The sequence below is a fragment of the Eretmochelys imbricata genome, chromosome 2 (genome assembly GCF_965152235.1).
Source record: "Eretmochelys imbricata isolate rEreImb1 chromosome 2, rEreImb1.hap1, whole genome shotgun sequence".
NCBI classification, from domain to species: Eukaryota; Metazoa; Chordata; order Testudines; family Cheloniidae; genus Eretmochelys; species Eretmochelys imbricata.
In genome coordinates, this window is record NC_135573.1 from 59,768,793 (window position 1) to 59,794,859 (window position 26,067).

At 39.2% G+C, this 26,067-nt stretch overlaps 1 protein-coding gene across 1 annotated transcript in view; it reads right to left on the minus strand.

Annotated features, from left to right (window-relative positions):
- C2H8orf34 (chromosome 2 C8orf34 homolog) overlaps positions 1-26,067 on the minus strand; it is a 228,313-nt gene that overhangs the window by 11,754 nt on the left and 190,492 nt on the right. Inside the window, exons 10-11 of the mRNA XM_077808680.1 lie at positions 23,147-23,220; positions 8,318-8,438 (exon numbers count right to left, since the gene is read on the minus strand). Coding sequence (XP_077664806.1) covers positions 8,318-8,438; positions 23,147-23,220 — 195 coding nt within the window. The remainder of the gene's footprint in view (positions 1-8,317; positions 8,439-23,146; positions 23,221-26,067) is intronic.

Here is a 26,067-nt window from a genome sequence, read left to right on the forward strand (position 1 = left end):
GACTAACACGGCTGCTACTCTGAAACCATTTTTAGTATAGGGTCTATATGGACAGTTAGGCACAGCAGGCTAAAGTGCTGCAGATATATACCCTGGCTTGCTGCACACTGTCTGTCCATGTAGAGAAGCCTAACTTATATACAGTAATCTCTCTTCTTCATGATTTTAAAATTGATTGAAAGTATGAATGAATGGTGAACGCAGCTTGAGGTTATGGAGAGAGAACCTACGCATCACCTCTCAGCCATCCCTGCAAATGGAAGACAGACAGAACTAACAATCCAAAATATATATGTTTTTGCAAGCCATTTCTCCTCCAAAGTTCATACCTCAGAAATGACATCACTTTGTAATTATCTTTTCTTGATATGAAAAGCATTAAAACCAATAATAACCTCCATTATTTTCCCCAAGTTATATTCCTTTAACTTTGGTGAGGTTACTCTGTAGTAACAAATAAAGACGTGCAAAACTCTGGCTCTGAGCAAACCTCAGCTCTTGTGAGGGTAGAATCTAAACCTGATTCACAATCTAAATTTTACTCTTGGATCCTATCCTTATAACTGACCAAACACACTTGAACTCTGATGTGTTTGGAATTTTGACACATTCTGGATCTGAATTTTGTGGCTCCAATCTATTTTAGCATCTAATTCCACAGACACACAGTTTGAAAATGCACAGGTTTCACTAACTTCAGCAGAAGCCATGCATTAGAATTTGGTCCATAAAGGGTCCATTTCAGCTTTACACAAGCCAAACACTCAGTCAGTTCAGTGGGAGTTTCCCTTTCTAAGGTATAAAAAATAAAACCCCCATCTAGGCCAGGACAATTCAGTGTTAGTGAAGAATCTTTGCTTCTGAATTCATTCAAAAGATATTTATGTTTCTAATTTACAGGTAAATGATATCATTACAGTGTGTCCAAAAAAGTTAAAGCAATGGTAGTTTGGTAAATTACTACGCTAGCAAAATGAAAGCCCTCACAAGTAAAAATGTCAAGGAATTTGACAAGACATTCGTTGAATCATCTAGTTTATGTTTCACCACTGTTGTCAATTTCACACCTTCACTGGCAGATGACTCTATTTAACTTGGTTTTGATACACACAATCGGTTTCCTGTAAAACCAACAGCAGTGCCATTTTGCTTTAAACAGTATAAGCAACATTCTCAGCAGGTGGGAACTGGCATAGCCCCATGGACTGCAAGCTCTGTGTGTATAATGAAGCCTCCAACCCTCAGAAAATTTTGCATTTGTGACTTGACAGCAAAGACTTCAGGATACCAGGAATCCTACAGCAATCCCAAATCTGATTTTCCAATACTATAATTTAGAATCTATTCTCATCCACTTCCACCTGTGTTTACCAAATATGCACAGTGTTTATACTATACATTTAAAAATTATGAGTACACACAAGTAGAATTGGTCCGCATTAAAAGGTGCTCATATTTTATTAAATATTTTACTCATTTACTTTTTTTAAAATAAAAAACATAAATTGTGTCTGCTAGTCTAAAATAAGATATTCAACATGTTTGAAGACTGGTACTAAAGAAGAGGGACTGAAATTGTCAGTGAAATCTCAAAGGATATAATATCCAGACTCTTTAATGATCAAATGTTTTCCTACTAGCAAATTTACAAGGGTCATTATTGTTTATATATTTAGTAGACAGTTAAGGATATTTCTTATTGTTGCTTTAAACTTAAAATAATTTAAATGAAACATCGCCCTCATTAAAATCAAGCAGTTGTTTTCATTTTACCTTTTGAAATAATTACTGTATGTTTTAAGAAAAAATCAATACATGTCACTTTGAAATTTATAAGATATCTGGTTCAAATCTCAGGGGTCAACAAACAATAATGTAAGTTTCATAATTTAAACCAAATGTGGTATGTCTTTTTTTAAAATTTTTTTTTTAAAATTAACCTGTATCGTTGCAAAATGACTAAGCTCTCTAACTTCCTCACCTTGATTAAGAGGAGATCATGCTGGAAAACTGATCTGAAATATCCATGCTTTACTAAGAGTTCTATAAACATCATATTCTTTGTCCATGTTTCCATGATTTTAAATTAGTGATTGATTCTACAGAAAAAGCTATTTTAATCACTTTCTCCATATATAATTAAAAAGATTTCCACAACAAAACTTTTCAGTTTTATTTAATACATACCACATCTGTGGATTTTGCTTCAACATCAACTTTTCCAACTAAATGAATAAACCTAGTTTTGAATTACCAACACTACATTATTATTTGATACACATCAAATACTGTAGTTGGGACATGACTTGGGATTTTGTCAGAAAACCTCCTGTTAATGTTATTTAAATGAAAATAACATGTGGGTAACAGAGTGATCCTAGGGCTTCCTACTTACATATCAGAAATACCAGAACAACAGTTTGATTCACAACACATTCATAAGGTTTTTAATGCATTAAAAAGTTCTTTTTGTGATAAAACACATTCAAGACCACAGAACTATTCCTTCAAACCAAACAGAAAAGTTGCCTGAATTAGCTACCAACAAAAAAGCCTCTCACCCTGTGTATAATATAAAGCTGCCACTGGACAGCTGTAACTTATGTGACGGGCATTTAGATGAAAGCATTACTGTGCAGTCTGCAGGGAAGGATGGGGGCACTGTATAGGTGAAAATTTGAACTTGCTAAAAATGATGCATTCACATCTGCTGAACCAAACCCAAATACTGCAAGTTTAGATTTTGTAAATAAAGCGAACTGGCCAGGCAAGTCTACATATTCCAAAACCCCATTCCTGATACACAGACAAATGGAGAAAACCAGTCACAGGGAAACAGATGATCAACAAGATCCATTCTCAAATAAAATGAAATAAAATAAAATAAAATACCTAGATCTCATATAGCACTGTTCAGCTGTAGATTTCAAAATCACTTTACAAAGGAGCTTAATATCATTATTTCCATTATACAGATGGGGAAACTGAGGCACAGGAAGGGGCAGTGACATGCCCAACCCTTGGGAGTGGTAAACAGAAGGAAGGCTGGATGTGAGGGAGCAACCATTGAAGAGGATTTTGTGACCCTGTACCTTATCCCTGGAGTACAGGTAGTAGAAGAAGGTTGGCCATGGTGAACTGACCAGGAAGATTCTGTATTCTAGTATATCCAGCAACAGGAAAATAGACTATCAAAGGATTCTACAACCGAATGCCAGCTCCCAACAACCCAAACAACTGGGTGAGGACAGATAAGACATTTCAGAATATCTCATTACCCTTTCTGCTAGTGCCAGAGAATTGCAGTGGAGTATGAGGGAGTTACATGTATTTTTATTTTATAAATACATACCCCAGTTCACCTAGAATCATAGAATATCAGGGTTGGAAGGGACCTCAGGAGGTCATCTAGTCCAACCCCCTGCTCAAAAGCAGGACCCATCCCCAATTAAATCATCCCAGCCAGGGCTTTGTCAAGCCTGACCTTAAAAACTTCTAAGGAAGGAGATTCCACCACCTCCCTAGGCAACACATTCCAGTGTTTCACCACCCTCCTAGTGAAAAAGTTTTTCCTAATATCCAACCTAAACCTCCCCCACTGCAACTTGAGACCATTACTCCTTGTTCTGTCCTCTTCCACCACTGAGAATAGTCTAGAACCATCCTCTCTGGAACTACCTCTCAGGTAGTTGAAAGCAGCTATCAAATCCCCCCTCATTCTTCTCTTCTGCAGACTAAACAATCCCAGTTCCCTCAGCCTCTCCTCATAACTCATGTGCTCCAGACCCCTAATCATTTTTGTTGCCCTTCGCTGGACTCTCTCCAATTTATCCACATCCTTCTTGTAGTGTGGGGCCCAAAACTGGACACAGTACTCCAGATGAGGCCTCACCAATGTTGAATAGAGGGGGACGATCACGTCCCTCGATCTGCTCGCTATGCCCCTACTTATACATCCCAAAATGCCATTGGCCTTCTTGGCAACAAGGGCACACTGCTGGCTCATATCCAGCTTCTCATCCACTGTCACCCCTAGGTCCTTTTCCGCAGAACTGCTGCCTAGCCATTCGGTCCCTAGTCTGTAGCTGTGCAGTGGGTTCTTCCGTCCTAAGTGCAGGACCCTGCACTTATCCTTATTGAACCTCATCAGATTTCTTTTGGCCCAATCCTCCAATTTGTCTAGGTCTCTCTGTATCCTATCCCTGCCCTCCAGCGTATCTACCACTCCTCCCAGTTTAGTATCATCCGCAAATTTGCTGAGAGTGCAATCCACACCATCCTCCAGATCATTTATGAAGATATTGAACAAAACCGGCCCTAGGACCGACCCCTGGGGCACTCCACTTGACACCGGCTGCCAACTAGACATGGAGCCATTGATCACTACCCGTTGAGCCCGACAATCTAGCCAACTTTCTACCCACCTTATAGTGCATTCATCCAGCCCATATTTCCTTAACTTGCTGACAAGAATACCGTGGGAGACCGTGTCAAAAGCTTTGCTAAAGTCAAGATACAATACATCCACTGCTTTTCCTTCATCCACAGAACCAGTAATCTCATCATAGAAGGCGATTAGATTAGTCAGGCATGACCTTCCGTTGGTGAATCCATGCTGACTGTTCCTGATCACTTTCCTCTCATGTAAGTGCTTCAGGATTGATTCTTTGAGGACCTGCTCCATGATTTTTCCAGGGACCGAAGTGAGGCTTACTGGCCTGTAGTTCCCAGGATCCTCCTTCTTCCCTTTTTTAAAGATTGGCACTACATTAGCCTTTTTCCAGTCATCCGGGACTTCCCCCATTCGCCACGAGTTTTCAAAGATAATGGCCAATGGCTCTGCAATCACAGCCGCCAGTTCCTTTAGCACTCTCGGATGCAACTCATCCGGCCCCATGGACTTGAGCACGTCCAGTTTTTCTAAATAGTCCCTAACCACCTCTTTCTCCACAGAGGGCTGGCCATCTATTCCCCATGTTGTGATGCCCAGCACAGCAGTCTGGGAGCTGACCTTGTTCGTGAAGACAGAGGCAAAAAAAGCATTGAGTACATTAGCTTTACCTGTTTGCCTGTTTGATATTATCCTGACAGACTGCAAGGAGTTAAATCAAAGGAGGCTGTTGGGGGGGGGAAGGAAACAGGATATGAAACAAGGGCAAAAGATAAGGTCTGGCCCAGAGAATACTAAGGGTCCTTGAGGAAACAATGGGGAAATGATTAGACCTTCCCAGACCTAAGCCTAGGATCAAAGAGGGTATTAAAATCTTGACAATGCTTGCCTATGGAAGAAGGGGGATTGAGTGGGCTGTCAGCAGCTGCTGAGGGAGAAGATGCTGACAGAGACACTGAGAATGAGACAAACTGAAGCAAGCAGACTGCCTCTCCCAACTGAGAGGTGGGAGTAACTGGGTTGAATGGAACTTACCAAAGCTTGCAAGGTAAGATTAAAGCTTAGGTAAGGAAAAATAGGTACATAGGTCTTTTCTGTTTTTCTTTGTTTGTTTTAACTCTTTGCTCTGCATGTTTTGTACCTTTTGGGTGAATACATAATGATTTGTTTTAAGGAAAACTGTTTTTGAGCTACTTTAAGCAGCTGCTGTTACAGACTCTAGGAGGAAACATGCTTACAGGAGCTAGACACAGGTGGGCCTGTCATATTAACAGGGTCAGGAATCAGAGAGGCTGCCACCTGGAGTCCAGTCCCAAAGTAGCTGAATTACATGGTCGACCCTTGAGAAAGATGCAGGAAGCCAGGCCTGTCACCTAAGAGATGCACTTGAGAGAGACAAAAAGAGAGGTCTAACATGCAGCTCAGCCTGAAGCCATGTCAATGGTACATTATCAAATCACCAGAAGCAGCAGGAACAAGGGGAAGAGTTCTGGATTCCACAGTTCCACAAAGGCATGGGTGAGTGGTCATCAGACCACGCGCACTGACAAATTTGGGCAGAGCTAACTTTGATTGCTACACCAAGTCAGCCCCCAATAAGTGTGGGAAGGAGCAGGCTTGCTTTCAACCCCAAAAGTTTACAGAAAGGTAAGATGCCCCAAGAATTTGCAGAAAGGGCCTTCTGGGCACTCTGGCAATCATGACGGCAAGGAAACCTCCTGGGATAAGTTATCATGGGGGAAAGCAGGCATACCAACCGTCCCAAATGTTGCTAAATGGGCTCCCTGGCTGCACCTAGAAGTTCAATGAAAGGAATGCTAAGCTTTTAGGCTTCTCAAAAAAATGAGACAGGGTAAATGTAGGTATAGTGGGAGGGAGGGTAGTTAATTAGGCTAAGGACCTCTATAGGTGTCAGATATTTGGATTAAACAAATGCAAATTCCAACCCTTTGTAGGGATTTTCACATTTGCTTACTCAAGTCCAGGGCTACAAAGAGTAAACGCTTTGTGTGATATCACCTGGGCCAGTAGAGAGACAAGGTTAGTTTAAAACTATAAAGTCATAATACCCTATTCTGCTTCAGCCCCAGCTACAATGGCTCTCAGAGCATTGGGGAAGTGCAGCAACTCTGCTCTGCTGGCCACTGAGGTTAGAGGGCTATGTCCTTGCCAGGGCCTTCCCCAGTGCCTTCACAGAAGCCAGTCTTGAAAGTAGGAATAGCTATATAGAATTCTTGTTACCACTGAGTACAAGGACTCTGTCCCGGTACAGTGGACTTGGGAAGAGTAGTGGAGAAGCTCATAGCTCCCTCTCTCTACCTTGCATACTTGTTTAGTACAATCTGGCCCTGATTAAGTTTCTCAAGATTTGGCCCAAGAAGACAAGACCCTCAAAGTCAAAGTTAATTCAGGGAAGTCCTATGACCTGTGCTATTTGGGAGATCACACTAGATGATCACAGTGGTGCCTTCCAGCTTTACAATCTATGAAATATGAAAATCAAGTCTTAGCAGATCTGCAAAGCAACATTTTGCTCACAATAGGATAAAATTCAACACAATAGTTTTCCTGATCTGTTAATACTTGGAAATGTCCAAATAAAAACTCTTAGTCCTTAGCACGCTCAGTCACTAATTAACTAACCCTCCCCTCACAACTGCTCTCTGCGGCTGGTATTGTACAATTTACAGAGGGGGGAATGGAGGCAGGTATGTAATTGAATTGCCCAGGGCTACACAGTAGATCAGTTAAACAGCTGGGATTAGAATTCAGGAACTCCTCACCCCTAAGATCAGGATGCCTGTATTTATTTCTTCACATCTAAACTGCAGAAGCAGCCAAGTGGTTTCTAAGAAAAAAGTGATCTGAAATTAGGTTTATATCATAACTTACCTTTTTTTGCCTGTGCCACATCTTCATGCCTCCAATGTCACATTTGTTAAAAGACAGGCTTATTATTTTCTATGGTGCGGTCACGAGGACTTCAATAGCTCAGACATACGTGAGAGGTTTTTCGCAGGAGTGGGTGGGTGAGATTCTGTGGCCTGCGTTTTGCAGGAGGTCAGACTAGATGATCAATAATGGTCCCTTCTGACCTTAGTATCTATGAATCTATGACATGCAGCACATATATAAGAGGCCTGCAGGGCCCTATGTGTGCCCTTTAAAAGGATGCATACTGCAAAAATATTTTCCTGTTATTCATTGTTTAATTTAACCAATAATCCAGAGTAAATTGGATTTATTCTACAACTGAAGGGGTGTATGTTTTGAATCATTTATCAAATATTTAAAGCTGAAGCAAGAAAATACTCATTACAATGAAAAAAAGAGGAAACTGTATTCTAAATTTCCCAGTACATTTTTCAAGAAACAATGAAAATACTTTTACCCAAACTTTGGTTTACTTTACTGTATTCTTTAAAAAATTACCACTATCACTACTGTAGCCGAGATTCTATTACACACAATGGCCCTAATCCTCATCAACCAGAACTCCCATTAAATCTCTCAGAGTCCTGGCTGGCTCATCCCTCAGGCCAATGCTTTATTAATACACTGGTCTGCTGAAGTCTTTTGGAAGATTTATACCCTGGAGGTCGAGCAACAATAATTCACTACCACCTGAGGTCTGACTGAGCTATGGGAATAAATATGTAATGAAATTGTCAGGATAGTTTTTTAATTACCTTACCATACACAGTCAAGTTTAAAATCTTTGGCTTCAAATAAATATCTTTTTCCCCCTGTTCAACTAAATAGCAAACGAACAGAAAGAGAGGTTACAGTTCAATTTCTCATCCACTTTTGTCAGTGTCTCAGCCAATGTTTCCTCTCCTTACACACATGATTAGTCCAACTGATTTCAGCGGGGTTACTTGAGTGAGTAGGGTTTGGTGTTTCCTAATTCCTTGTCCGTATACGCACCAGCTAGATGTTTTTCCATGGTCTGCAGTTCTTTTGCGGCTAAGGAGTCTTTCAGGAGTTTCTGGCTTGGAGACCCTCCGTTTCTGACATACATGACATCCACGTCCCAAACAGGTTGATACTAAATGCAGGTAAAAAGAAAGGGGAAAACTAGAATCTTTAAATGTAGTTTTACATTTATATCTAAAGTATTAAAAGAAAGTTGGAATGATATGTTCTCCTAATTTAGGTAATTAAATGGCGCTTTAAAGTTTAAAGTGCAATTAATAAAAATGTTGGCTTTATATAAAAATATTCATTGTGAAACACTATTTATTTTAAGGTACAAATGGGTAAGAGATGGATTAGATTAAAAATATCTAGTAGTTTAAAGCAAAGATATACCTGCATCGAAACTGGTGCTCAAATTGAGGCAGCATTATCAGACCAAATTCTGCAATGTTTTACATGCTGCGTAGTCCCATTGACTTTAGTGGGATTGCACTCACTTTAAATCAACATAAAATGTGGCCCAATATCTCTGAAAAGCAGCACTTCTGGAAATATCTCTGCATTTCCTGACCAACATTTCCAATGCTGTTGTATCATTGCAAGAAGTCTTCCTGTCAGGAAAGGTAACTAAATCATGGCAGCATTATACGCCATTTGGAAGGGATCTTGACAGGCAAAATACCTACCCAGTCATTCGACTATTGCACACTGTGATATTCAGTTACCTTCAGGTTTTTGGAACTGTTCAACATGCTTTTAAAAAATGTCTTCAAAAACATAAAACTATGGAGATAAACTTGATAGGTTTTTTTATCTGTTTGTTTGAGATAAACTAAAACATATGACCAGATGTTCAGGTCTTAGTCATAAAAACAATGAGCAAAAAGATTAATTAAAAACATATCAGAACATAGAGTTTACTTTATTACATTGCCAAAAATATTTCATCCGAAGACCTAGTGTTTTTTTAAACAGTAAAAACTAGTTGTATGTACTGTAGTTACCTTTGCTATTTTCACAAGAAATAAATATAATTCTTCAAAATACACTGTTATACAGAATATTTTATATTATTTCAGATCTATTCAAAACAATGAACACCACCTTTTAAGTATCCGACTCTTGTGAAGCATAAATTCTTTGCTAGATTTGACCATACAACTTTAGAATGCTATGCTGATAAAGAAAAATCTAAAATTTTAAGGTCCAGATTTGCACAGGAAAGAGAAACTGGCCATATATTAAATCATATGAATCAACACTATCAAAGCTGTTCAAGATTTTAATTGGCATATTTATTTAGTGATGCTATTTTTTGAATGATGGTACCATTTTCAGTTTTCAAATTTGCTTCCATAGCACTCCCATTTTAATTAACATTATTCCTATTTGGTCCCAAGTGGCAAAGTAGAATATCTGGAGAAGACCTTAAACTATACAAATGTAGATCTGATTCTGCTAATTTCAGACATATGAATAGCCCCCACTGGTCCTGATCCTGAGAGGTTTTGAGCATCTGCAACTTCAGTGGCAGCTGTGAGTTCTCAGCATCAGACCCAATGAACTCATTAGGACTATCCACATGCATGGAATTACTCACACGAATCAGTGTTTGAAGGATCAAGACCATAGTTATTTAGGGCCAGATTACAATATTTGTAGTTCTGTTGAATAACACCTTATTTTATGAGCAGTTCAATTAAAAGCAATGGTACTACCCAGGGCATAAGGAGCTAGTAAGTGTGTTCATTGTGGGGCAAGGGATCAGAATGTGGCCCTATGTTATAGTTTTATTATTGAGTATTTAGATACATTTTCCTTATATAAATGTCCATGTATATGTTTGTGTATGTTTATGTATGTACAGAAAGACACACACACACACACACTGCATATGTCTTTGTAACTATAGAGAGTCATACAATTATGCACAGAGACTCCTACATGAAGACATACACAATTTATGTGAGTAGATATATAAACGACAGCAATATGTATGACTTAAAAAATATACACCCATATATTTCCATGCATTCACTATATACCCATACACATTTTCATTTATCCAAATTCTTCCGTCAACATATGCCTTCAACTGCCAGTGAAGTTAATGAAATAAATGAGGGTAGAATCTATCCCCCGGTTTGTGATCAGTTTATCAAATGTTTTTGCAACCCACATACCTTCTGGGTGTGGTGTTCTGTCCCATCTAATGGTACCGAGACCACTTAGAGAGAGTTAAATGAGTCTGCTCTACAGCTTTAGCTAACAGCCAGTTGGCTTTCCGCTCATGCGGTAGAGGCTCATGCACTAAGCTCCAGAGGCCCCAGATTTGATCCCGCCCGACGACGACCGGGGTCTGTCGGTGTTACACTTTGTCATGTTTTGACGGAAAGATCTAGAGCAGTGGTTACTAAACTTGTTCGGCCGCTTGTGCTGGCTGCCGCTTCCCACAGCCCCCATTGGCCTGGAGCAGCGAACCACAGCCACTGGGAGCCGCCATCAGCCGAACCTGCGGACACGGCAGGTAAACAAACCAGACCAGCCCGCCAGGGGCTTTCCCTGAACAAGCATCGGAACAAGTTTGGGAACCACTGATCTACAGTATTTGCAACACCACCAATATCAGTAACTACCAGTCAGGCCATAATGTGCCAAAGGCCAAAGCAATACTGCATCATTACTTACCAAGTACACGAGGCACTGAATATTTGAAATTTAGTGACAAACATTGTAAATAACCATGAACATAAATAGCACCATATAAATACATTCATTTGATAACGATATGAATGAGAATGAAAACCAGCACAAATAAGCCAAAGGTTATTATGATAATAAAATGTTGTGACTCTTGTGAGCGTTCTCTGATGCTGTGCATTTCAGGGACATACCAAAGTAGGTTTCTATCATTTAGGAGGCAGAGCTGGGATAACAATTTTCCATAAACCCTTTGAATGGAAATGATTTATATTTTGAGGGCCACATTCACTTCAGAGTTTGCACTAGTGTAAACCCTGCTAAAGGTCCCTAGTGTTCCCAGCACACAGCTGTTCCAGTTCCATATGTTGAGGAGCCAGCATGGCCTGAAAAGTGGATGGTGATGCCTAGAAAAGGGGGCATGACCACAGTGGCAGCATCCTCTTAAATGCTGCTAAACCACTGGAGACTTTATGTGGCTCTAGCATGATTTAAAGCTGCCCCTCCCCCCTCACAGAAAGCCTTAGGGCAGATGGCAGCAATAACACTATGTAAATTAAGATAAACCCTCAGGGTTGCAAGGCACTTTTGCTGGTGCAGCAAGGTGTAATTTACACCTCCCTGTGCCACTTTACAGAACTTTTGGCCAGGTATAGTACAAGCGGACCAATACAAACTTGCAATCATACCATAACTTTACTCTGAAGCATAACAATAGTGGAGCCAACTAACCTCTTGATCTCCTTAAAAACATACTCCAGATTATTTCTGTGCAAACATTACAACTTCAGTTCATTCAAATTTTAATCAACAGTGACAATGGTAGATCCCACTTATTCCTTTCAACCTGGTAGGTTTGGTCAGTGTTGGATATAAATGTTGGTGTTTTTAGTTTATTTAATATCTTCTTTGCCATTATGGTTCCAACCTATGCCTTATGTTTAATGTTTCATTATATTTTACAAATGGATGTTTACATTAACAAGGAGTTTTACATCTCAATACAAGGAAATTACTGAAAGAACATCCTTGTCATTTTTACTTATGGAAATCACATTGGGCCCCATTCACCAACTTTGAACCAAGGCATGGTGATGTAATATAGCATCAGAAAAATGTTAAAGCAATATTGTCAAGAGATGTGCCAACTTTTAAGGTCAGCCATATGGCAGTATTTTGCTAAGGTTTTTTCCACATCTTCATTATGTCTTCACATACAATCTATTTATTTTGGTATTCTTTACTTAGACCACTTAGCCAACAAATACAAAGGAAGAGGCCAAAATTTAATCAAGGCCTTAACTAATTCATTGCATTTTTGAAAAATATTGTAATTTAGTGGGGCTGGAGGGGGTTAGGGGAAATCTGCTATAGTTACAAATTGCTCATGTTAGCAAGAGTCGTAGTAGATGCTTCAGTCATAGTACATGCTTCAGACTTTAGCACCACATTAGCTTGGTGCCAAAAGTCATTGATGATATTCCTGTTGGAAGAAATATGATACACATTAAGGTTCTGATCCTGCAATTCAATCTACATATGTGAAGTCCCACAGATATCTATGGAGTTCTGCTCAGGTGTAGTGATCTGATGCCAGGATCAAGGCCTAAGAATTCTCAACCTCTAATATAACATGCTTTACCAGAACAATGTAGGACACTCCAAGAGGAGAAGCTGGCTTCCAGCAGAAAGCATTCCCTCATCTTTTAAGAATGCCTTTTATCAGAAATATAGAGGAGTTTAACATGTGATTTTCAGGGAGTATATTTTTAATTATAGACCACAGCATCCCCTATGAATTCATAGAATAAGAAGAGATTTTAAGATGTGGAGGTAGCCTGCCTTTGATTGACAGCTTCCCTGCAGTCAAGAACAATTGGCTCCAAGAGCAGCTTGCAATGCGTAATTTTAGACTGAGGGAGGATAAGAGTATAGAAGACAAATAAAAGATAAAGAAAATTTCAAGTGGAACTGTCTGGTTGCAATAAAACCAAGGTATTTAAATGGAAAATGCAAAAATATTAGAATTTGCCTAGGATTGAATTAGTAATTAGTTCCCGACAAGTTGGAAATATAAATAATTTTTCATTGAACTTTATGTTATGCATATTTTTGTTCATTAAGTGAAAATTTTACTGGAAGCTTCAGGAACTAATACCACAACAAAGAAAAACACTCATAAACTTTCTCATATGCAATTTGCCAATTCATATAAAATTAAGCTTAAATAAAAACATTTGTCACAGATGCCTCCAAATACAGTCAAATAATTCCATTTTTCAACAAATTATCTGTGAATGTGCACATGTGATTAATCCTGACCAGGAAGGTAAGAAGGATGGTTGTTATTCAAGTAGCTAATCTTTCTGCACAATATCACATGAAAGTTTTTCACACAACTTTCATTTTTCTATTAAAGTTCACCAACTGTTTAATCTTTCAGTTTCCACAATCTGCTCAAGCACACAGGGTGAGCTAGTCAACTTGGTTCTTAAGGTAATTTAAAAATAATAATCCTCCTCAAAGCTTTGTTGCATATTGGCAACCACCTCTAATCTCTATCTTCAACATTAGGACCCGTTCTACTTGAAATACCATGTAATTGAAATTACAAGCTTTCCGCTCTGCATGGCAGCCTGCCAGCACATTGTATACCAAACATACAATAAAAAAAAAAAGTTGAGCTAGTCCTTTCGACACTGAGGTTTGAGCTAAATTATGACTAGCTTTCTATTTGCAGAAATAAAATACATGGGCACCAAGGAACTACCCATGCTTCAGTATGTGAAATGTAAGCAGAAGATTGATTTCATGATGATTCAGACTGTCTTTTAATCTTTGTTATTTTGGGGTGGAAATCTTGGATTTGTGTTGCCAAAAATATTAAAGTCTTAAAACTAGGATCATCACTGGCAAAAGAGTAGCCCTTCCTACATTTAAAATTAAATTTAAAAAAAGAGAATGTTTGGAAACTTTAATTTAAAATTAAATTTTTAAAAAATCTTGAGGCTTTTTAAATTAAGATAATTTGGGGCTAGGGATGCACCCACCCTTCCGATTATATGGCTAATCCTGCAAAATGCTGAATGTCTCCTCAGAGATGCTAAGCACCCTCACAACCTCCATTGATCTCAGTAGGACCTCTTGGAGCTGAAGGACTAGGCCTTTAGTTCTCTTCTAGAACTGGGCATGCCTTGGAAATCTAGTGGTAGGATAACATGAGATGATATTTCTCCCAATACCATTCAACTGGATCAAAATATAGCAGTGTTGCTCAGACTGAGGTTCTTTAATGTGTCTCCTGCAGCTCTTTGATATGATGATATTAAAACTCATGATATTAAAACACAGTGTGATTTAATTATTAACAAATCAGGATAAAATAATAATACATGGTCGGTCATTTTGCTGAGAGAATAATGTGTATATTTATTTAATTTATTTATTTATATAAAATAAATTATTCTCTCAGCAAGATGACCGACCAGGTATTAGTATTATATATATATATATATATATATATATATATATATATATATATATATAGTGCTTTTACCCACCTTGCTTTGAAACGGGAGTAGACGAAAGCCACCTAGGGAAATTTTAGTGTGTGGCAGCAGAGTCCACATGGACAGTTAGTGCACACAGGCCAGTGCAGGACAGATTTACACTCCAGTTTGCCATCAATTAAGTGTTCCTATAGACAAGCCCTCAGTCAGACATGCTCCAATCCTGCATTATGGAGAGACAGTAGTCTCTTCATAGTTAAGGTTGTAACCAGCTTTACATTATAATACCTGATTATGACACCTCAATAATTTCTGCAAAACTAAACCTGAAGTGTCTTAAATTTCAGGTGAAGCAGTTATGGTGGTTTTGAGATATGTATGGTACTGATAAAGACAAGGGGACACTGAGGACAGGTGCTTTTGAAAATATGCATTGGAGTAATGCACAGTCTTAACAGTGTGCATGGGTGATTACATTCTTTACAAAGCATGCATGGCTGCAGTTTAAGCTTTGCAGAGCAGCTGAAAGTGAGGGTAAACTGAGAGGCATGGACTCTTAAACTCCTAAAATCAGCAGATTATTTAATGGCAAGCAGCCAGGACACCCAGACATAAGCTTCTCAAGGTATTATCACTGAGGTGCCCATACCCTATAGTCTTTTAGCTCCTCAGGGAATTTTCAACAGACAGAGTCAGGACACTGCCAAGCTTCTAAGCTCCACAGGGCACTTTCAGCAAGAGGTGACATTCAGCCTGCTGGCTACCTGAGTTCCACATGGCTCCAGTCAGGGCAGCACATGAGTTGCAGAATTGAATTCCCAGTCTCTAAAATAATTGACAAAAGAAAAGGAAATTCAAGCACTGAGCACCCAAATGCTGGCAGGCATGAAAAAACATGAACATCCTATTTAGCTGGTATTATTGGAGACCAATGGTATGGGAGTGTAACCCGCAAGGAGATTACCTAGATTCCTGGGGCTCTGTCTGCTGGCAGCTCAGGGAGAGGCACGCTGTCCCTGGTAGGGAGAGGGAGCCACTGCAAACTCCCAGGGAGTTCAGGAAAGGGGAGAAGCCACATTTGAGTCAGTCTGGAGCCAGCCAGGGCAAGGGCAGGACGGGCTGTGAGGGGAGCTGATGAGTCCCAGGCCTGCATGCAGGGTTCCCCCGGAGAAATGGCCTCAAGGGACCTGAAAGCAATATGCCTCAGCTGGGCTTTTCCTTCTCCCTTGATGATTCCCAGTTTGTAGAGTTTTGCTGGGAAACTTCCCAGCCAGGCTGAGTTAGCCCTCCAGCTCCCTAGGTGAGACCAGTCACCACATGGTCAGTTCTGAGCTGTCTGCTAGTTCGGGGCTGCTGCCTGCTGTGTGTGTGTGTGGATGCTGGGCTAGGAGACTACAGTTTGGATTTTAGTACAGTTCTGTAATCTGCACCTTGAGCCCTGCACCCCTTTGTGGTGAGGGGAAATCCTGGGATCGAAGCCACCTGATTCCTGTCTGAAGAGGATCCCTGCCAGCAGAGATCAGCCCCTCTGCAGTGACTGAGGAGTCCAGAGTCATCTCTGAACCTGAGGATCATTCATGGAGTTTGAGAGTGCACCATCTTTTAGCTAGTCAGTCAGGGAATATGTTTTGGGGACCCCGTACTCCCTGAACTGTGTCCTCAAACAAAGGAGTAAGGGTTTGGGGATTTTATAACCTGCTGCATATTAAACCTGTGGAGGAATTTACCACCACCTCTCACTTGTGAGTCCTTTGAGCTGTGCTGAACCCAGTCAGCCACACTGCTAAACCACTGCAGAGATGAATCTTGTAGTCATAGGCCATCAAGGGCCCCCGCAAAGTACGCGTACCAACAGGACAATAACCTTACATTTGCTACATTGAGTCACGTGACTGAGGAAAGTCACAGTTATTAGCAGCGTGGGCACAGGTGAACCTAAAAATAGTGTTTTACCCTGTTACATTTGTCTCCTGTTTAATATAATTATTGTGTTGAATATATTGTATGTGTTTGTGTTATTTCTTAGAAGTCTCCAACTATCTGGCAAGTAAGTGAGGATTACCCTGTGGTTAGAATTTTCCTCCCAAGCTGCCCTGGTGACCCTGCCAGGAAGGAGCAAGGTGGGTGGAGGCACCGCCAAATAAATTCAAAGGAAAAAATAAAGAAGATACACCCTGCTGAGTGGGTGGCAGGATCGAGAAGAACCCAGACCTGTCCATCAAAACCTGTGAGCAGATTGGCATTAAAGAAGGTAACCGGGTGGAGAGGGGGCGCTACAGGAGGAAAAAGCCTGGTCAGCGCAAAAGCAGCCATGTTACACTCAGAGCTCTGCTATTCACATGCTGACACTTGCAAAAAAGTGTAGACACTATACTAAGTAGCCTAACAATTTACTTCAGTTCAGGGAGACAATGTCTGTCAAAGAATGGGACCTGGAGACAGCAGGGAAGACAAACTGGGAGTGAACAGGGTAGGGACAAGGAAGGACGGAGGCCAAGGAGGCCTCTGTGTTGCTCGGAGCAGGGGAGCTGGGACGGAGACACCTGTGGTACCATCAAGTCAATTCCAGGAAGGACCCTTTCTGACAGGTGACCCCAAGTACAAAACCTGCAGCCTAGCCCAGTGGCCATGACTGTAGGTGGGAGGAAAATGGATTCATCACTCTCACTTCCACCTAGTTCTTTATATTCCCAGAACTGCACCTGCATTTCCACACACAACTATTTTTTTGCCAATGTGTGCTTTTGGCAAATGTGTAAGTGAGAAATAGGCAACTGTGTAAGTTTTAATCATAGTGTTTGCTATAAAACTTATTGAATGGTGAAGGCAGAGGTGTGAAAGAGGCAAATGTTTCAGAGTCTGGCCTCATGGTCAGAACAAGAGTCAGCACATGGAGCAAGCAACTTAATTAAATTCAGTTTCACTGCCAAGAAATGGTATCCATATTCAGCAAAACATCACTACAGCAAGAGACACGATCATTAGAAAATTCTGTCCATTTCACTCTCTGGCCACAGAGTTTAGGTCAAAGTGTTCAGCTAAAGGGTGAACTTTAGAGACTTTAAATATATCTTTTCTCTGACCTTTCATAATATGACATGACAATTTTGAAGCAAGTATCTGAAAAAAAAACAACAACAAAATTATAGCACTATTCCATTAAGGAAGATGAAACTGTCCCGTTGCTTATTTTTTTAAGCAGGAAAATTCACAGAATTATTTGAACAGGTCTAGTTTGGGCACAATGCTTTTACGAAGGAAAAACAAAAAAGAGTTTGTCCACGATTTAAGAAAATAAAAATAAAGCCTTTGAAAGCTTTTGGAGACCTGTGGGACTTCCAGTCTGACCCATCAGTCAGTATCTCACACACATTTTCCCTAAAGACACTCTCCAAAACCCAATGCCCTTAGAATCCTATCCTGCAAACACCCACATGAGTATATATAGAATCAGAGCCATTGTATATAGAAACATCACATCAAATGGTTGACAGTGTACTAGCTATATTATTATTAATGGATCATTTTTGTTTTGTACCTTGACTGAGTCTTACAGTATCTAACAGAAATGAAGTGACACTATAATAGCTGATGGACGTATTAGTCATGTAGTAGTTTGTGTAATAATATTAATTAGATCTGACACAGAGATTGAAATGTTAAAGCCAAAATTCAGATTTGAGTGCTTAAAGTTTATCAGTTAAATCCATGTTTAGTTACCCACAAAAGTGAACTGATTTTCAGAGGTGTCAAGCATTTGGAGCTCTTGTTGGTTTAAGCAGGTAAAAGTTGGTCTTAGAACACTGATGGTGCTACATAAATAATATTCCTTTCAGTTCACACAGGTGCAGGGATGTGCCACCACTATTCTCAGTGCAGTATCAGAACCTAAGAATAATTCTTATTTTAGGCCCCAATCTTGCTCAGTGCTGACCCAATCCAGCAAAGGGTTTAAGCATTATGTTAAAGTACTGAACACTGAGCACATGAGTAGTTGGGACTATTAACATGCTTAAAATTAGGTTCATGTTTAAGTATTTTTCAGAACTGAGCCTCATGAGAAAATAGTGGAAAAGAATACCAAAGTATTTGCAATCAAATTCAGTTATATAGCATTGGAAATAGTCATATTTAATGTACATCAAAGAGTTCAACTTTTAAATCTAGTGTGTGTGTGTGTGTTCTCAATAAACCAGCAGAGCAAACAGGAGAAAAAATATTTGAAGTAATAAACCTCTATAAAACAATTTATTGGGTATTTGTTTTCACAGTAAGAAATAAAGGGCAAAAAATGCCTTTTGCAGTTGGATTACTTTCTTTCCCTTTGTTACATTTGAATTGGGTTGACTCACAATCATTTTTTGAAGAAAAAAAATGTTTTTATGTCAGCATGCAAGACAGAGTTGAGTGAGTACAAAGACTTGCATGAAAAACAAAATAAGCACAAGGCCTGCTTTTTCCAGGTTCTGAAAAGGTAACTGCCATACTACATGGTGTTAACTGTCCAGTTCATGTGCCCCATTTTTTACCAGTACATTTCTTCTTATATTTTATTTTTTAGTTTCTAGATTAATTCTAGCTCACTGACTTTTTTTTAAAGTTTGCCATGAGAAATATTTTTGCAGAATTTTGCTATCTTGTGGGGGGGGGGGGTGGTGAAGAGAATCCTGTCTCACTGCAAAATTGCATAAGCAAAAGCCAAGCATTTCACCTTGTTACCTTTCTTATATGAAATGTATATAAAAGCAGTGTGAATGAGAATTTCCAGCTGAGATCACAAACTGGGAAAGATCATAAAGCGTATTTAAAATAAATTTAGTTTTAGTTTGGATACAACAGCAGAAAACTGGAATGGTGGGAAGATCACGTTATTGCTTAAAATACATCAATTTATTTGTCATTAGTATTTATTATTTGCTTAGCACCAGTGTGTTTTATGTTGTACAATAGATAAAATAAAGTCCATCTGTCCCCAAAAAGTTTATAGTCCCACAAACAGTTACTACTGGGAATAGTACTTACTACTGTGAGTAGCCCTACTGAAGTCACACTAGTCTTATATTGACTATTCTCAGTTACAGGTCCTATCACCTGAAGTAAATGTTTGCAAGACTGAGCCCCAACAGATAGACAAAATATGGGATGCATTGGGAAATTCAGAGATTGGGATAACTTAGTAACTTTCTTGTTTGTTTTCTGGCGATTGGATATTAGGTAAAATTCTACAGCAAAGAGAAAGAGAGAGACCAGTAATCTTTAGATATCTCACTTTACAATATGCCCTTTCCAGTTTTGACATACAACAGACTTGACAGACTAAACAGAGTACTTCACATTTGACTCTTAGAAAATTCATTAGGGATGAAAACCTAAAACATTAATAATAATAGTTTATTACTACTTGTCAGAAATTTAGCTTGCCATGTTCTTGATTGTAAAACAGCAATGTAAATGTATAATTTATCCTATCCCTTTAAGGGTCCAACAAAAACATAACGAGGTAGTTTTTCAGATTGTGTACGTTGTATTCAATGGAGCTATGACAATTTATACCAGCTGAGGCCAATATTTTCAAAGTACAGGTATGGGCATTACTTTAGGCAAGTCCAAACCAAAAGGCTAAATTGTGGGTTCCAAGTTGTGGATATTGAAAAGAACTCCTTTAGCTCTCCTCTCAGTTCCCACTCTTTGCCAAAAGACCCTTCTTCTCTAAGGTTGGTTGATTTGTCCCACAACAGGTCATTCTTATTAGGGGAGGAGGAATTAAAACAAACTTGTCAAATACAAATAAGGCTCCAGAGAAATTTCTGCTAAAGACCAGTTTAAATGCCAAAAGATTCATATTACTGCACTGGAAGACATCCTTAGCATTAAATTCGGCATTAGCAGATTTAGCCACTCTTGAGTAGGGGGAAATCCAACTGTGACACTATCATGGAAAAAATGGTTCAATTTCTGGGAAGTCTTTGATTAATATAGTTATTGTTCTCTTCCCCCGCCCCCTAAGCTTTTACATGGTATGTATAAGTGTTTTTGACGTTATTTAAGTGGAAATAAATCAGTGTGTATATTTTGAATAGATTATTTTAAAGTTACTGTATATTTTTTATTCTCTCTTATTAGTCTGTCTTAGGTATTATGGTAGGGTGGTCAGGTGCCCGGTTTTCGACCGGAAAGTCAGGTTGAAAAGGGGACCTGAGAGTGTCCGGTCAAATCTACTGACCGGAGACTCAAAAGTGCAGTTACTGATGGGGGGAGGTGGTGAGGTGCTGGGTCATCACACTCCAGCCCCTACTCAGCCAGGGTCGCCTCCTACCTGTGTTGGGTGGCTGCAGCTTCCAGCCCTGGCTCCGCAGGCAAGTTCCTCCTGACCCAGGCAGTCGGGGGAGAGGCGGAGGAGGAGTCGTAGGAGAGGAAAGCAGTGAGAGAATGGGGGAAGGGAAGAAGAGGAGTGGACTGGGTGGGGCCTCGGGAGAAGAGGCAGGGCCTCTGGGGAAGGGGCAGGGCAGGGCTTTGGGCAGGAGAGACAGGATGGGGTGGTGCCTCGGGGAAAGGAGGCAGGGCAGGGGATGTTCTGGCACTCTGCTGGAGTTCTGGTTTTTAAATAATACCAAGCTGGCAACCCTATACTATGGTGAAGGGGATCCTATAAGTACCTATGTGCCTTACATTATTTAATGTGCGTATTTGTCCTCAACACTCCTGGTAAGCATTATCACCATATTTTACCAATAAAGAACTGCATCACAGTGAGTAACTTACCAAAAGGAAGTCTTTGGGGGAGCATGGAATTGAACCTAGGTCTTGAGTCCCAGACAAATGCCCTACCACTGGACCAACCTTTCTTTCTTCAGGATATCTATGTTTTAATTGTAAGTGTAACTCATTTAAACTGTGTTTGGAAAAAACACACAAAAAAGTACCCATTCACATTCCTAGCTATTGTTGTAAATCATAGTCTTTAAAATGCAGTTAAACACAAAGACAAGGTGATGAATGACAAGCAGAGCTCTAAATGAGATATGGGTATATGAAATACACAGTTACATCTACATCTAAAATAATCAATATGCAAGGATGTAAAATGCTGTAGCCTTTGTTTGATAAACAGATTGAACTATTTTCCTTCCCTGTCTCTTCCCTCCTTCATTAAATTCAATTTTAAAAAATGCTGGCCACGGAAACCTGTCCTCCTCACCCCCTGCTACAATTTTTGCCAAGGTGGAAAAATTAAAAGTGATAGTCATGGTTTTCGACTCAATAAGAAAAAAAATAGAAAGTGAATTTATTACAATGCTTGCTGATAGCTCCATGTGAAGCAGAGCATAATTTGGAAAATTAACAGGCGCCTCAAGCCAACCCACAAAATTCTCCTATTCCTTTGGCTATACATCCCTGTTCCTATCTATCTTACACAGGTGTTGTGAGGCTTAAAATCAGTTCATGTCTGTGAATTGCTCTGACATCACTGGATGTAAGGTACTGTAGGGCTAAATATTATTTAGTATTATTAGTATTTGTTAAGTGGTTGTATGATCACAAACTACAAAGGCGGGAGGGGTAGCTCAGTGGTTTGACCATTGGCCCACTAAACCCAGGGTTGTGAGTTCAGTCCTTGAGGGAGCCATTTAGGGATTGGGCAAAAAAAAATTGGGGATTGGTCCTGCTTTGAGATGATCTCCTGCGGTCCCTTCCAACTCTGATATTCTATGATATGCTAATTCTTAGCAATAGAGCCCTTCTTTCCTTAGCCAAAACAACAACTAAATTGGCTTACTTACTTTTCACTTTGGGGAAGGGATTCATTACATCTTATCTGCATTTAAGGGAGATAACAAAATAGAATTCCTGTATGTGAGCAACACTTATTACTTCATAATATACCAATATGAAGCTTAATTAAGTAAGTTTCTAAACTTCACCAGTAGGAGGCAGTTATTTACTTTTTAGTTTAGTTTCTGTTTTGTTCGCTTGAGAAATACTGTAGTAATTTACTTGGGCATACTCTACTCTCAGTCTTTACACATGGCCACTTTGGACTTCAAATAGTTTTAGCTCTAATTATATTTTCTACAACCTTTATAACATTCTCCTGCATTCCAAAACAAGAACTTTGTTTCGAATTTTATCAGATTTAACATTTCATCTTTTAAAAAAAATTAATCTGATACTTTAAACAAGTACTTCTTTCACTTTTAATGGTTTCCTAGCACTCAATATCAAATGGCCTAAATTGTACTGAGAGATATTAAATGCAAATTTCATAACTAAATTTAGAATTAGATTAATTTATTGTCATCAATAAAGCAAAAAATACCAAGCTAGTGAAACAGCTATTTAACCTTCCTTAATAGCAGAGGAGTTGTATACAATGCTTTGGATCCACGTGTGGAACTTCCACTGCTCTCAGTCGTAACTATGTTGCCATTAAGACTCGTATGGTTCCAAGTGTACAGGAAAAAAAATAGTTTCAAGGTAGTATATCTCCTGCCCCAATGAAGGAATCAACATTACCACAGAATTCGTCATTCAGGTATTATTTTTCATGTATACCCTTCAGCTTTATATAAAGTCTTATTTCAACAGATTGTTTTGGCAGGTTGGTACATCAGTAAATGAAGATACTTACAGGTCCTTTTATTTGAGATGCACTCTCAAATTCATCAGCATCCTCCATCAGTGTTTCCACCCCAGGCACTGAAGCTGTTCCAAAGAGGTAGAAAAGTAGTAATGTCACATTCATCTAATTAATTAGAGTATAATGAATCTCATAGAAAATGTAAAATCTGTAAATTAACTGCCAGGATGGTAAATGTGACTACAGAACAAGTGTTGGGTTTAAGTTATACTTTGTGTAGATTTTAATGCATGTCTAGGTTTGAGCTCAGTTACTGTGTGTGAATAATGGCTTGGTAGAATGTGGGAGAGTATTTCTAAGTGGATTAGGGTGACAAAGAACTAAATATAGCTGCCAAGATGTCTGCAGCTTATTATTTTTACTATTAGTTTAACTATTAAAACAAAATCCTGCTTGTCCTTTAGTGTGTACAGTAGCACAGTTAAGCAGCTTTAATTTAATCAAACCAATTTAGACTCCCACTGGAGTGCTGTTAAAAGAGAACATCCTTGGAAAACAGAAATGCTAGCAGTCTTAGAGGGTAATATTCAGAAACCGCAAAGTATAAGAATTGTTTTCCATTAACATTAAGAGACAAGTGTCATTAGAAATTAAATTATACGCTGAATTCTGCATGGACTTATATCCCACATACACCTCTGCTTCATTAATTTCAGCCCTGAATTTGGCCATAACAGTCTCAGATGAAATAGTACGTACATGTTTAAAACTAAGCACATCTACCCTACTTATGCTAATAATTAACACCCCTCATTTAAATACTTCTTCCAATACATCAGAATGCCAACCTGAAAATTTTTAATAGATCTACTGTTTACAGGAAAAGAGTTTATACAACATTCATTATAGCCTTTTTAAACACTCCTAGTTAGAAATCATTTGTTGGTTAATTACATGGAGCAGAAAATAGAAACCAATAATGTATAGGAAAAGGGGATTGTAATTTTCACAACAAAGAATTGTTTGTATAATAAATAGACAGCTAAAGTTGATTAAACTCACTAATTACATTATATCACACAACATAATCTTTACCCCAACACAATAAACCTATAAATACCGCATACGTACTGTGTATAGCAACATTTATACTATTTTTCTTCTTTTCAGAGTGTTTCAGTTAAAATTGCCAAAGGAAACAAATTCCCTCCTGTACCTTGGACATTTATGCAGCTAAGCGCCATATCGTGAAGAATCTCATTTTACATTATACTTGTATCAACTGCAGCAATATTTTAGCACTAGATGCTTCCCATAACAATTCATGCTCTTTATTTCTTTCACCTTAGCAATTTGTTCTCTAGTACAACTTTTGTATTTGATTCCCCATGAAAGCATGCACTGACTGTAAAGATATGTTTCAATTCAAGATGATATTTTTCATTACAGTTTTCACATTTAGGGCCTGTTCTCCCTGGTTTCATGGGGACTTCTTGCAGAGTAAGGTGCACTTCTTTACATGAGGGGGCCAGGATCACACCCTTATTAGTTGTTAAGTGAATGCTTTAATTGCTGCAGCAAGTATTCCTCAGTATTCAAGCTGAAAAATCGCAAGCTGGGGGGGAGGGGGTGAGGGAATATTGCTTCCCCAACAGCAGATAGCATTGTGACAGCAATGGGACTCCTGTGGTCCTGCTGCAGAGCAGACGAGGAATGCTTTGCAGAGTGTCTTCACCACCATGGACCCCAGCTGGGGACATGCCAAGAAAAGAGCAGAGGCTGGGGTAGTGAATCCATGACAGACCTGTGGAGGATCTGCTTCTCCCCACCCCTAACCTCCATGGAAATTCCTGTAACATAACCTAGGGACACTCAGGCTGTTTGCTGTGAGCAGTATTTGGTACTGAGCTATTAAATCCCTCTCCTTATCATTTTTAGTGAAGATATATGGTTCCATGCAAAGATAAGAGTTGATTTATAACATTATTACAAAAGTCTTGTATTCTAAAATCTTAATACTGAGGGTCTAATTTTATTAACATTAGATTAGATCATCCATGAATCCATTTAATTCAACAGGGTTACGCTAATGTAAAACCCACATAGTAGAAATCAAAATTAGGCCCTGAATTCTCAGTGAACCTAGTTTAGTGCCTAATGCTGCAGCTTTTACTCACATAAGCAATCCTGTCACGAATCATCACATTGACTTAAGTTGGCTGAATTGCATGATCCTGGATTATTCATGAGTATGGGTTGCTGGACCAGATATTTAGCGAATTCATTCTAAACCCAATACATTCTAAAATGTACAAGAGAAGTATTCCAGATCTAATAAGTTAACGTCATGCCCACTATCTAAGTAGCAGATCACTATCCAAAAACAGAGGCATGCACTTTGATTTTGCTAAGCACCAGCACTGTGCTTGTGTATTCTGAATCAATGGTTAGCATCAGCATTTCTCAGTATATAACTCTTCTCTCAGCAGGGAGTACAGCATGATTAGCAGTGATAACTAAGAACAGACAATAAACTCAAATTACATTGGACAAGCCTGATTTAAAAAAAAAAAACAAAAACCCTAGCAGAAAGGTTTATCTTATGATGCATTCTCATAGGATGTAACTAAAAATTGGAAATGTATTCAAATAGCTCTGCTTAGTATTGTAGGAGTTTTCCAACAGTATTTATAGATTCATAGATATTTAGGTCAGAAGGGACCATTATGATCATCTAGTCTGACCTCCTGCACAACGCAGGCCACAGAATTTCACCCACCACTCCTACAAAAAAAAACCTCACACCTATATCTGTGCTATTGAAGTCCTCAAATTGTAGTTTAAAGACCTCAAGGAGCAGAGAATCCTCCAGCAAGTGACCCGTGCCCCATGCTACAGAGGAAGGCGAAAAACCTCCAGGGCCTCTTCCAATCTGCCCTGGAGGAAAATTCAAAAGATTTTCTACTGTTTGG